Below are 13,283 nucleotides of genomic sequence, written 5' to 3' on the forward strand. Positions count from 1 at the left end.
TCCTAGGATACAAACCCATGAATAAATAAAACAGACTCAACTATTGGCCAAGACGTTCATGGTCCTTACCCTTCTTCACCATCAGCTGAGGTTTAGGTGCTGAGGTGAGTCAGAGGAAGGTTCTGAGGAGCTTCTCGGTTCCTGCGCTGGGGAGGAGGGCTATAGGCACTTTGACCTTTGAACTCCTGCACTGGCGCTTCCTCTGGGCCCTGCGGTTCTTGAACCACACCTGAGCAGAGGAGAAGACAAGACATTTAAGAAGGGACACACCGAGAAGAAGCAGCATCACAGTTTAGAGCCTTGGCTTAACTGCGGTATGGAAGGCATCGGTAATATTTATTTTCCCCCTGGCAACCTGACAATCAAGACCCTCAACTCGATCCACTCTTCCCTCACTCGTGAACAAGACTCCGAGGTACTTGAACTCCACCACTTGGGGCAAGATCTCCTCCCCAACCCGGAGATGGCACTCCACCCTTTTACGGGCGAGAACCATGGACTCGGACTTGGAGGTGCTGATTCTCATCCCAGTCGCTTCACACTCGGCTGCAAACCGATCCAATTTTTCAACTGCATGTAACATGTAAGCCAGGGGTGTCCAAACTTTTCCTACTGAGGGCCGCATACGGAAAAATTAAAGCCTGCGGGGGCCATTTCGATAGTTTTCATTTTCAAATCATAACAAAATATATGGATTTTGTTGTTTTTTTAACTTTAGGGCTCCCGGGGACCATAAAGTGTCTAAGTCATTAAAATGTTAAAAACAAGTCAAATTATTTTTTTATTTTTTTTATTTAACGCTTACAGTAAATCTCTACAGTATATCAACTTCAGGTTGATATAAAATTTAAAAAAAACAAAAAGGTTTTATGCCTTTTTTGTCAAGACAACTTTGTTTTTTATAATAAAACTAAAATATGCAGTATTTCCCCCACTGCCCAAAACATTCAGAAAGCAATGTTTGATGTGAAGTAATTAGAGCCTTAAAAACATCAATAATGCAAGACACCATTGATATTAATTCATTGTTATTTTTGAGTAATCACAGTGAAAAGATAAATAAAATCCCATTAAATATATTTAGGATACAAAAGGTTCCCCACTCAAAGTGATACATTTTTATTAGTTTTTTTTTACTTTCAACACTTAAGTTACGAGCTCAACTTCATATATATCTGTCAATTTTACGTTTGAACTATTATTTTGTTTGTTTTATGCTCTTTTGTCAAAGAAAACGTTGATGTTTTTGTATGGCAACCACACAATATATGCAATATTTTCCACATAAAACATTTTAAAGTGAAATATTTGAAATCATTGGAGCCTTGAATAGGTCAATAATTCATTATTGACTTTTTTTTTTTGAGCAATGGCAAAAAAATAAAAAATAAAGATAGACAAAAGGAAAAAAAACAGCCTGCATGGCAGCTTTGTGTCAACATTGCAACTTTTTCTAGTCAGATTTCACCTCATTCCACTTTTCTTAATGTTTTCTTTTCTTTTTTTGCAATAGCATTTCCAGAATGTGTGGCGGGCCGGTAAACAATTAGCTGCGGGCCGCAAATGGCCCCCGGGCCGCACTTTGGACACCCCTGACGTAAGCAAATACGGGTCAATTCCGGTCTTTCTACAATTACTACTTCTTCAAAATCAAAGTATATATATATATATATATATATATATATATATATATATATATATATATATATATATATATATATATATATATATATATATATATATATATATATATATATATATATATATACTGCATATAGCTGATTATTTGCTCACTATTGACTAGTGATGTACCGAAAATTTGGTGGCTGAAAATAGTCTTTTCTTACTGAAACCGGATGCTGTGATGAAATAGTCACTCCTGCTGACAGGCTGCGTTTTTCCTTGCACACACGAGTGATGTAGCTCGCCCAAAGATAGCGCAAAAGTCGCATTAAGGTCGCATTTCCCTTTAGACCAGGGGTGTCCAAAGTGCGGCCTGGGGGCCATTTGTGGCCCGCAGCTAATTGTTTAACGGCCCGCCACACATTCTGCAAAAATTGATAATATTGCAAAAATGTAAAAAAACATTTGAAAAAAGTGGAATGAGGTGAAATCTAACAAGAACAAGTTGCAATGTTGACACAAAGCTGCCATGCATTTTTTCTTTTGTCTTTGTTTATTTTTCTTTTTTTTGCCATTGCTCAAAAAAAAAAAAAAAAGACTAAAAATCTATGTTATAATGAATTATTACTTAAAAAATATCACCTTAAAATGTTTTATGTGGGAAAAATATTGCATGTATTGTGTGGTTGCCATATAAAACCACCAAAGTTTTATTTGACAAAAGAGCATAAAACAAACAAAATAATAGTTCAAACGTTAAATTGACAGATATATCTGAAGTTGATCTCGTAATTTAAGTGCCCATCCATCCATTTTCTACTGCTTATAACCCTTCGGGGTCGCGGGGGGCGCTGGAGCCTATCTCAGCTACAATCGGGTGGAAGGCGGCGTACACTCTGGACAAGTCGCCACCTCATCACAGGGCCGTAATTTAAGTGTTAAAAGTTTGTTTTTTTTAAACTAATAAAAATGTATCACTTTATGAGTGGGGGACCTTTTGGATCCCAAATATATTTAGTTGGATTTTATTTAACTTTTCACTGTGATTACTCAAAAATATTAAAGAATTAAAATCAATGGTGTCCTGCATTATTGATCTTTTAAGGCTCTAATTACTAAATACTGCATATTTCAGTTTTACTATAAAAAACAAAGTTGTCTTTGACAGAGAAGGCATAAAACCTTTTTTTTTTTTTTTAACTTTATATCAACCTGAAGTTGATGTAGAGATTTACTGTAAGCGTTAAATAAAAAATAATAATAATTTGACTTATTTTTAACATTTTAATGACTGAGACCCTTTATGGTCCCCGGGAGCCCTTAAGGTTAAAAAAAAAAATCCATATATTTTGTTAAGGTTTGAAAATGAAAAATATCAAAATGGCCCCCGCACGCTTAAATTTTTCCATGTGCGGCCATCAGTGGAAAAAGTTTGGACACCCCTGTTTTAGACTGAAGTCACATTTGAAAAAAAACATGTTTTTTTCTTCTGGATTTGGACTACCTCCTGTTGTGGCCTGAATCTGATATGCGAAAGGATCAGATTTGAAGCACCTCGGAGCGTTTAGACTGGCAACAAAAATCTGATCTGTGTCACTTGAGGGCAAAACAATCCGATTTGTTTGGACGGTTGGAGCAAGGAGTAGGTGAAGCTGGAGGTCCACCTGCACAACATGCATGGCTGAGGCAAAGGCACGGTACTACATGCAGACATGGACCAACAGAGACCACAGCCCAGGAGAAAGAGCGGGAAAAGAGTGGTAGGACACACACACCAGTCACTGTTAGCCCAAGTACTAATAACCTCTCCAGACCGAGGTCATCAAAGAGTGTCCGTTGGTACTGAAAAGAAGATTTGCGCAAAGAAATAAAGATCATGTTGCTGTGAACTGACCTGAAGGGGAAAAAAAGGAACATTTTTGCATGATGTTGCCTTGCTTTAAGATGGTGTGTAATGATGATCCACTCTACAGCTTCTTTACACCTCAGAGGTGTCATCAGTCATTAGTCACCATCCTCCTTTTCAACTTGGTGGACTAAATGGGGCCATATCTTAATCCCCTTAGTAGGATAAAGGGGACCTCTCTGATGTTTTGATAGACATGTTTAGTTGGCTAAACGTTTGCGTGTTGTGACAGACTTCATACGTCCACAAGGGGATTGTTTACCAACGACACTGCATTTAAGGGATATATTTACAACATTTTGTTATCTTACAGCCTTATTCCAAAATGGAATACATTCATTTTTGTCCTCAATATTCTACACACACTACCCTAACTATGGTTTTTTATGTTATTAACTATCATCTAAATAGTTAATAACATAAAAACTATGATGGTTAGACAAAAACATTTTGCAGCACAAACAAATGGGATAAGTTTGGGGGCTGGTTATGAATTATAACATGTTAATAACATAAAAAATAAAATAGTTATTAACAACATAAAAAATTATAATAGTAACAAAAATGTATGATAGTTAAAAACAAAAGTCTGACAGTTAATTTCATAAAACTTTAATAGTTAATAACATAAAAACTATAATAGTTGATAACATAAAAACTTGAATAGTAAATAACATAACAACTTTAAAGTTAATAATAAAACTTTAATAGTTGATAAAATAAAAACGATAATAGTTAATAACATAAAAAACTATAATAGTCAATAACATAAAAACTATAAGTTAATAACAAAAACTATAAGTTAATAACATAAAAACTATAATAGTTAATAACATAAAGTTGATAACAGTTAATAACATAAAGTTTATAATAGTTAATAACATAAAATGATAATAGTAACAAACATGTCAGCTATTTAATAAAAGTATGTAGTTAATATCATAAAAACTATAATAGTTAATAAAATAAAAACTATAATGGTTAATAACGTAAAAATGTAATAGTAACAAAAATGTCTGATAGTTAATAACATAAAAACATATCAGTTAATAACAAAAACTACAAGAGTTAATAAAAACTATAATAGTTGATAACATAAATCTATAAAAGTTAATAACACAAAAACAATAATAGTTAATAACATAAAAATGATAATAGTAACAAAAATGTAGGACCGTTAATAACATAAAAGTATGTAGTTAATATCATAAAAACTATGATAGTTAATAAAGTAAAAAATTATAATAGTTATTGGCATACAAACTATAATAACATAAAAACAATAATAGCTAATATCATGAAAACTATAATAGTAACAAAAATGTCTGATAGTTATAATAACATAAAAGCATGTAGTTAATAACATAAAAACTATAATAGTTAATAACATAAAAACTATAATAGTTAATAACATAACTATAATAGTTAATAATAACATAAAATCCATTACATTTTATAACACAAAAACTATAATAGTTAATAACATAAAAACTATAACAGTTAATAACAAAAAGTATGATGGTTAACATTTAAACTATAATAGTTCATGACAAAAATGTATGATGGTTAATAACATAAAAACTAAAATAGTTAATAACATTAAAAAAATAATAGTTTGAATAAGATTAAAACTATAACAGTGAATAACATTAAAACTATAATAGTGAATAACATTAAAACTATAATAGTTAGACAAAAACATTTGCAGCACCATCCAATGGGACAAGTTTGGGGAGCTTTTTAGGAGGGGTGGGGTTTGATGACATCATTAGTCAGAAAATGTATTTTAGAACAACTTCAAAAGCATAACGGCACAGACTGCAGTCAGCCCTTTGGTCCCTGGTCATATTAAAGACTGACTAGGGGCCACAAAGGATGTCCTTGAGGACGTAAAGACTTTAGGACTCACCCGGACGGTCTCCTCGCTGAGGCCCAGCCTGCCGGCCACCTGTGCCCGCACCTCTACTGGGGGGTAGTCATTGCTGGAGAACAGGCTCTCCAGGTGTTTGGTCTGACGCTCCGTGAAGACGGTCCTCACCCGGGCCTTCTGGCGCGGCAGCCGGCCCGCAGCTGGTCCTGCAGGGCGGAAGCCATGGTAACCAGAGAACGCATCTGCACAAGGAAGAGGACACATACAGTACGGTTACGTTTCAGACTGACCCTCTGAAGATTTTTTTTTCTGCTATTTTAAATATGTATGCGATAAAAAAGATATCCTAAATGTTATTACCAAATAAACAATAATATAAATATAATATATTCAAGAATGTCTAAGAATAGACAATCAAAAGCACAAAATGGTTCGTTCCACCTGGATCGTGGCGAATCTAACTCGGAACACTTCACTGAAGTGGACACAGACGTCATAATGTCATCAAAACTCAACCTTTAAGCCTTCACCTCAACATTCTGGAACAAGAATGAAGTGACATTGACAAAAGATCAAAATATAATACATTTATTGTGGGTGGAAATAGGGGAAAGTTATGTACAAGTATCACATTTGCCCACAACTGTGGTGCGTTCAAGGACCCTTGATTGAAGTTAGAAACGGAGGCGTTCCTGGGTTTTGAAGACAGGAGGAGACTTAAAGGGGACCTATCATGCAAAACCAACTTTTCTTACCTATTGGTACCTGTTTTTGTGTATTTGGGGTCTGAACAATAGAAAATCAATCCATGGAGGCATGGCGGACATGTTTATAAAACAATCTTGCCTTCCTTCAAACAAGTTGTTTGGAGGTTACGCGGTCCTGTGACGATTATCCATATATTCGATACATTTACCCAAAATGCTCTCCTCTATCCTCTTGTTGTGGGGCAGACTGGCTCGTACATGCACGTGCATAATTTTCCTGAGGAAACTCTCCTGAAGGAATCAATAAAGTACTATCTATCTATCTATCTATCTATCTATCTATCTATCTATCTATCTATCTATCTATCTATCTATCTATCTATCTATCTATCTATCTATCTATCTATCTATCTATCTATCTATCTATCTATCTATCTATCCTCCGCCTAATACAAAGTAGATAGATAGATAGATAGATAGATAGATAGATAGATAGATAGATAGATAGATAGATAGATAGATAGATAGATAGATAGATAGATAGATAGATAGATAGATAGATAGATAGATAGATAGATAGATAGATAGATAGATAGATAGATAGATAGATAGATAGATAGATAGATAGATAGATAGATAGATAGATAGATAGATAGATAGATAGATAGATAGATAGATAGATAGATAGATAGATAGATAGATAGATAGATAGATAGATAGATAGATAGATAGATAGATAGATAGATAGATAGATAGATAGATAGATAGATAGATAGATAGATAGATAGATAGATAGATAGATAGATAGATAGATAGATAGATAGATAGATAGATAGATAGATAGATAGATAGATAGATAGATAGATAGATAGATAGATAGATAGATAGATAGATAGATAGATAGATAGATAGATAGATAGATAGATAGATAGATAGATAGATAGATAGATAGATAGATAGATAGATAGATAGATAGATAGATAGATAGATAGATAGATAGATAGATAGATAGATAGATAGATAGATAGATAGATAGATAGATAGATAGATAGATAGATAGATAGATAGATAGATAGATAGATAGATAGATAGATAGATAGATAGATAGATAGATAGATAGATAGATAGATAGATAGATAGATAGATAGATAGATAGATAGATAGATAGATAGATAGATAGATAGATAGATAGATAGATAGATAGATAGATAGATAGATAGATAGATAGATAGATAGATAGATAGATAGATAGATAGATAGATAGATAGATAGATAGATAGATAGATAGATAGATAGATAGATAGATAGATAGACAGATAGTACTTTATTGATTCCTTCAGGAGAGTTCCCTCAGGAAAATCTAAATTCCAGCAGCAGTGTACAAAATTGTAAAAACTAAAAAGTAAAAATAACGAAATAAAAAGCAACAATGAGAATAAAAATATAACAGTAAAATAAGAATATAACAAGAGAAACTAGGCAGTAGTGACCATGTTATGAAAAAGTATTTCACTGTTATTGCCCTCCAGAGAGGAGTTGTACAGTCTAATGGCGTGTGGGACGAAGGAGTTTTTGAGTCTATTAGTCCTGCACTTGGGATGAAGCAGTCTAGCACTGAACAGGCTCCTCTGGCTACTGACAACGGTATGCAGAGGGTGACTGGCATCATCCAGGATGCTCACTAGTTTTTCCACAGTCCTCTTCTCTGCCACCGTCACCAGTGAGTCCAGTTTTATTCCGATCGTAGAACCGGCCCGCCTGATCAGTTTCTCCAGTCTGGAGCTGTCCTTCTTAGATATGCTGCCCCCCCAGCACACTACAATGTAGTACAGAACACTGGCAACCACAGACTGGTAGTACATCCACAAGAGTTTTTTACAGATGTTGAAGGAGTGCAGCCTCCTCAGGAAGTACAGCCTGCTCTGTCCTTTCCTGTACAAGTGGAAGTAGCGTATAGTTTGACCTCATATCCGTCAGTAGACTCACTATGGACGGGCTAAAAACGACAACACGGTTGACCTGGACAAGACAAAGTCGGAGTGGAAGCACGTAAATAATGGCGCCCACAAACGAGAAAGCGGCTTGTGGTTCTGTAAAAAAAACTATGCAACGTTTTGCGCAAAGAACCACCATTGCATGTTATGTAGACCCCAAGGAAGTCTTTTCAATCAATCAATCAATCAATCAAAGTTGATTTATATAGCCCTTAATCACAAGTGTCTCAAAGGGCTGCACAAGCCACAAATGTAGAAATCAAATCATAATATGACCACTTTAACTCCCAGTAGTTGCATTAATAATAATATAATCATAATGAATGATGTATTATTATAGTAAAGAAGTAAATATATATAGTAGTAAATATAAATATAAATAGAAGTAAATATTTAAAATCATATTTAAGTGAATATTGACAGGTTATATAATTTATTAGTTTAGTTTATTATTATTCTTCGGTCAATGGTCAACAAAATAAACAAACAGTTGTACATTCATAGATTGAAAATGAAAATGTTGCAGACCGAAAGGGTTTAGGCTGAAGTTGAACACTTATTGCGCCTAACCCTATAAACAATGTCAAGTACAAGATGAACTTCCGAAAATTATGAAATGTCCTTTGTACAACATATTATAAGTACACATTATACACAGTTCAATTATATACACAGTAAAGGCATGTGAAATATCCTTGTACACCTTTGCACCAATTATATACTATATACAAACAATTATTATTTATATCTCACATTTAGTTTTTAACAGGGGCGCCGCTAGGGATTTTGGGCCCCATGAAAAGAATCTTTACAGGGCCCCCTGTATTATAATTTCATCATCATTAGGGGCCTCTCTGGGCCCCCCTCCATCATGGGCCCCTAGAATCCGTCTCCTTTACCCCCCTTTTTCGGCGCCCTTGGTTTTTAATGAACATTGATCATAGAATTAACTACAGTGTTGATTCAAGAGTGATATATTTTTTCAAGACATTGGTCTTAAAGTGTTTTTTATAATGATTTCAATTTTAATATAACTTTTTATTTTTTAAAGAAAACCAAATTATTTAGGGGGTTAAGTCAAAAATATGATTAAAACCATCGTTTTTTTTAAAAACAGTTTTTAACCTATAATTCATGCAATAATGATAGTTTTCTTCGTGCATGTTAAAGTACCAACTGGGTTTAGGGTGGGATGGGGGACCTTTAAACTGCGTGAAAGACATGGAGTTGGGTTGAAAAGGTACCTGCTGAGTCGGGCCAGAAGCAAACGCGCATATTTGGGTTCTGGTCGATGCCGGAGGACGCGTCTGTGCACTGCAAGCCGACTCCGTAGGGCTGGAACGTCTGTCCGAAGTACTGCCAACAAGCCGGTACCGGCACCGGAACCGCTGACTTGACCTGTGTAACGTCCACGCAGAATCCGAAACGGCTCACGTCACGCAGGTCCGGTGCGAAGCGAGGTCCGGCGGGGTTGTGGCGTCCGAGTTCCGAGGAAAGAATGCGCGCGATGCTGAAGTCCGACACTTTGCTCTGCTCCATGGTGACGTCCACACTTCCACGTAAAAGTTCTCTCTCGGATGCTGCAGTAAGCTGGAGTCCCTTTAAAGACGAGGACTCCCGCCATCAAACACCTGGAAGATGTTTGATATGCTAATCAGCTGCTTTTCAACTCCGCACATATCGATAGTCACTCTTCGTCAAATCCTTCACCGGAAACACAACTGTTGGTTTCACTGCAATTGTTGGTCATGTCGGAATAAAATGATGTTAAAACATGAAGACTTTGTGCGTTAATTGCAGTGTTACACTCACTGAATCATAACATAGCCTAATCATAATGACAGGAGTGACCGTGTAGGGAGTGCAGTGACCGCAAAACTCCAGCAGATGTCGCCAAACTACAACAAACCCAACTCTCATTTAATTTGATTATTATTCGTTTCTGTCAATAAATACTCCAACATTTACTTATTTACTTATTCATATAAACGCTTTTTTACATTTTATGTTACGTTTTAACAACCTTTAATCGTTTGTTGTACTTTATCTCTTTATATCTTTCACAATATTATGTCAGACCCACTCGACATCCATTGCTTTCGGTCTCCCCTAGAGAGGGGGGGGGGGTTACCCACATATGCGGTCCTCTCCAAGGTTTCTCATAGTCATTCACATTGACGTCCCACTGGGGTGAGTTTTCCTTGCCCGTATGTGGGCCCTGTACCAAGGATGTCGTTGTGGCTTGTACAGCCCTTTGAGACACTTGTGATTTAGGGCTATATAAATAAACATTGATTGATTGATTGATCTCTGCAGAAGCTGCTCTTTGACAGTTTTTCTTGGCCCATTTAATTATTTTTTTGGTATTTTGGTAACCCTTTTTTGCCTTTATGTTCGCTATTTCGTGCGGAATAACTAATCTATCACCACACATGTTTATTATAGTAAATATAGTCAATCATTCTTTAGACTATATATATAGTGTAAAGAGTGCAGTTACCGTAAAACTCCAGCAGATGTCGCCAAACTACAACAAACCCAACTCTCATTTTAATTGGATTATTATTCGTTTCTGTCAATAAATACTCCAACATTTACTTATTTATTTATTAATATACACGCCTTTTTACCTTTTATGTTACGTTTTAGCACAATTTAATCGTTTATTGTCCTTTATCTCTGCAGAAGCTGCTCTTTGACAGTTTTTCTAGGCCCATTTAATTGTTTATTTTGGTATTTTGGTAACCCTTTTTTGTCTTTATGTTTGCTATTTCGTGCAGAATGACTAATCTGTCATCACACATGTTTATTATAGTAAATATAGTCAATCATTCTTTAGAATATATATATATTTTTAAATTAAAATTAAATATTAAACCCAGAGTGCACGGGGTAAAACTCTTCAACATTACGTAGTTATTGATAAAGACATGAAAAATAGAAAAAATACTTTTGTCACAATAAGTCATGTTTTAGTACAAAGTCATTCATTCATTGCTTGCAAATAAACTAATTAAACTTAAAAGGAACAAGTTGAGTGTATAGAGATTGGGGATCAATAGTATCGACGTATCAATCAGCGTTTAAATCCCTTTGATGCCCCGACATGAAAGGACTCGTCCAAAAAACGCACACACGTGTTCAATGTTGACGTCGAGATGACGTCACGATTTTTACAAAGATCAAAAGACTAAGACGGACTGATGTTGTTTGATGAATATTGATGACGAACAAGCTCTGGTTAATCTTCATCTTGTTTATGGTTGCGTCATTTACGTCATGACCTACTTTCAGCACCTGCATGTCTCCCGTCTGGCCGCCAGGGGGCTCTACAGACCGCAATCATTGTCTTTTGAACACAAACTTCAAAGTCTCAGGATTCTTGCGTGTGGAATGCTGAAAAGCCGAACTGAAATGTTAACAGTTAGCACGGTAGCCAGATAGCGTCGGGTAACAAAAACTAACAGCTAGCATGCATCAACTACCAAAACGTATGACTTTAAGGCAGTGGTCCCCAACCACCGGGCCGCGGCCTGGTACCGGTCCGTGGACTGATTGGTACCGGGCCGCACAAGAAATTAAAATAAATTTTAAAAAATAAATAAATAAATACAAATTATTAAATCAACATAAAGAACACAATATATACAATATATATCTATATAGATCAATACAGTCTGCAGGGATACAGTTCGTAAGCACACATGATTGTATTTCTTTATGACAAAAAAATTAAAACAAATTTAAAAATAAAAAAAACCTATACCCTAGCATGCTGACTTTAACATGCTTAAATGCTAACCATTAACATCTGTTTAGTACCAAAATATCACCATGTATACCTGCAAAAGTAGCTTAAAAAAAAGCGAGCATGCTATCACCAACATGCTGACAGTTAGCATGGGCCAAGTTAAAAAATACATGAAACCAGTAAAAATAGCTAAAAAAAAAAAAAAAAGAAGCTAGCATGCTATATTTTAACATGCTTACATGGTGGTAACCATTAACATCTGTTTAGTACCAAAATTACACCATGTATACCTGCAAAAGTAGCTAAAAAGCTAGCATGCTAGCGCCAACATCCTAACAGTTAGCATGGGCAAAGTTAAAAAATATATGAAACCAGTAAAAATAGCTAAAAAAAAAAAAAAGCTAGCATGCTAATTTTAACATGCATACATGCTAACCATTAACATCTGTTAAGTACCAAAATATCACCATGTATACTTGCAAAAGTAGCTATAAAGCTAGCATGCTAGCGCCAACATGCTAACAGTTAGCATGGGCCGAGTTTAAAAATATATGAAACCAGTAAAAATAGCTAAAAAAAAAAAAGCTGGCAAGCTAATTTTAACATGCTTACATGCTAACCTTTAACACGTCTCGAACCAAAATATTACAATCTGAGGTGTATACCTGCGAAATTAGCTAAAACGCTAGCATGCAAATTTTAACATGCTTAAATGCTAACCATTACCATCTGTTAAGAACCAAAATGTCACCATGTATACCTGCAAAAGTAGCTATAAAGCTAGCATGCTAGCGCCAACATGCTAACAGTTAGCATGGGCCAAGTTAAAAAATATATGAAACCAGTAAAAATAGCTAAAAAAAAAAAGAAGCTAGCATGGTAATTTTAACATGCTTAAATGCTAACCATTAACATCTGTTTAGTACTAAAATTACACCATGTATACCTGCAAAATTTGCTAAAAAGCTAGCACGCTAGCGTCAACATGCTAACAGTTAGCATGTGTCAAGTACCACAATATAATGTTATCGTGCTAGTAATTGACTAACATTCGCAAGGAGCATTTTGACTTTTAAATTGGTATAAAAAATTGGCTATTAATTTTTTAATGGGAAAACGTGTATGTAGAATATATTTAGAATTCCTGGTAATGGTGGGACAAAATAAAATAGGTAGCACGCCTTTCATGAATAAGCCAAACATTTAGAAAGTGAAATAGTTTGATTTGGATATAAATTTAGGAGAAGTGGATGAAAAACACAATGGAATAATAGAATACATCAATTAGCCAGCATAGTTAGCATGGAGGGAATCGAACCTGTGACCTTTCAGCAACCTCACCGAGCCACAAGTTCACCGGACCTCCGCACCGCAACGCACAATAAACTTCTAGTTCTCTCAATAAATGTGTTTTAGTTGCTAAAATTTCTTT

General features: G+C 35.2%; 1 protein-coding gene across 1 annotated transcript; it reads right to left on the reverse strand.

Moving 5' to 3' along the window:
* LOC133659375 (pituitary homeobox 3-like) lies at nt 1-9,645 on the reverse strand. Its single transcript, XM_062062134.1, has 3 exons — nt 9,345-9,645; nt 5,439-5,641; nt 1-229 (listed from the first exon to the last, which is right to left on the reverse strand). Exons 1-3 carry the CDS (start codon nt 9,637-9,639, stop codon nt 110-112), a joined length of 618 nt encoding a protein of 205 aa, XP_061918118.1. The 5' UTR covers nt 9,640-9,645; the 3' UTR covers nt 1-109.
* Nucleotides 9,646-13,283: the final 3,638 nt, after the last annotated feature.

Source organism: Entelurus aequoreus, linkage group LG10, assembly GCF_033978785.1.
Source record: "Entelurus aequoreus isolate RoL-2023_Sb linkage group LG10, RoL_Eaeq_v1.1, whole genome shotgun sequence".
Taxonomy (NCBI): domain Eukaryota; kingdom Metazoa; phylum Chordata; class Actinopteri; order Syngnathiformes; family Syngnathidae; genus Entelurus; species Entelurus aequoreus.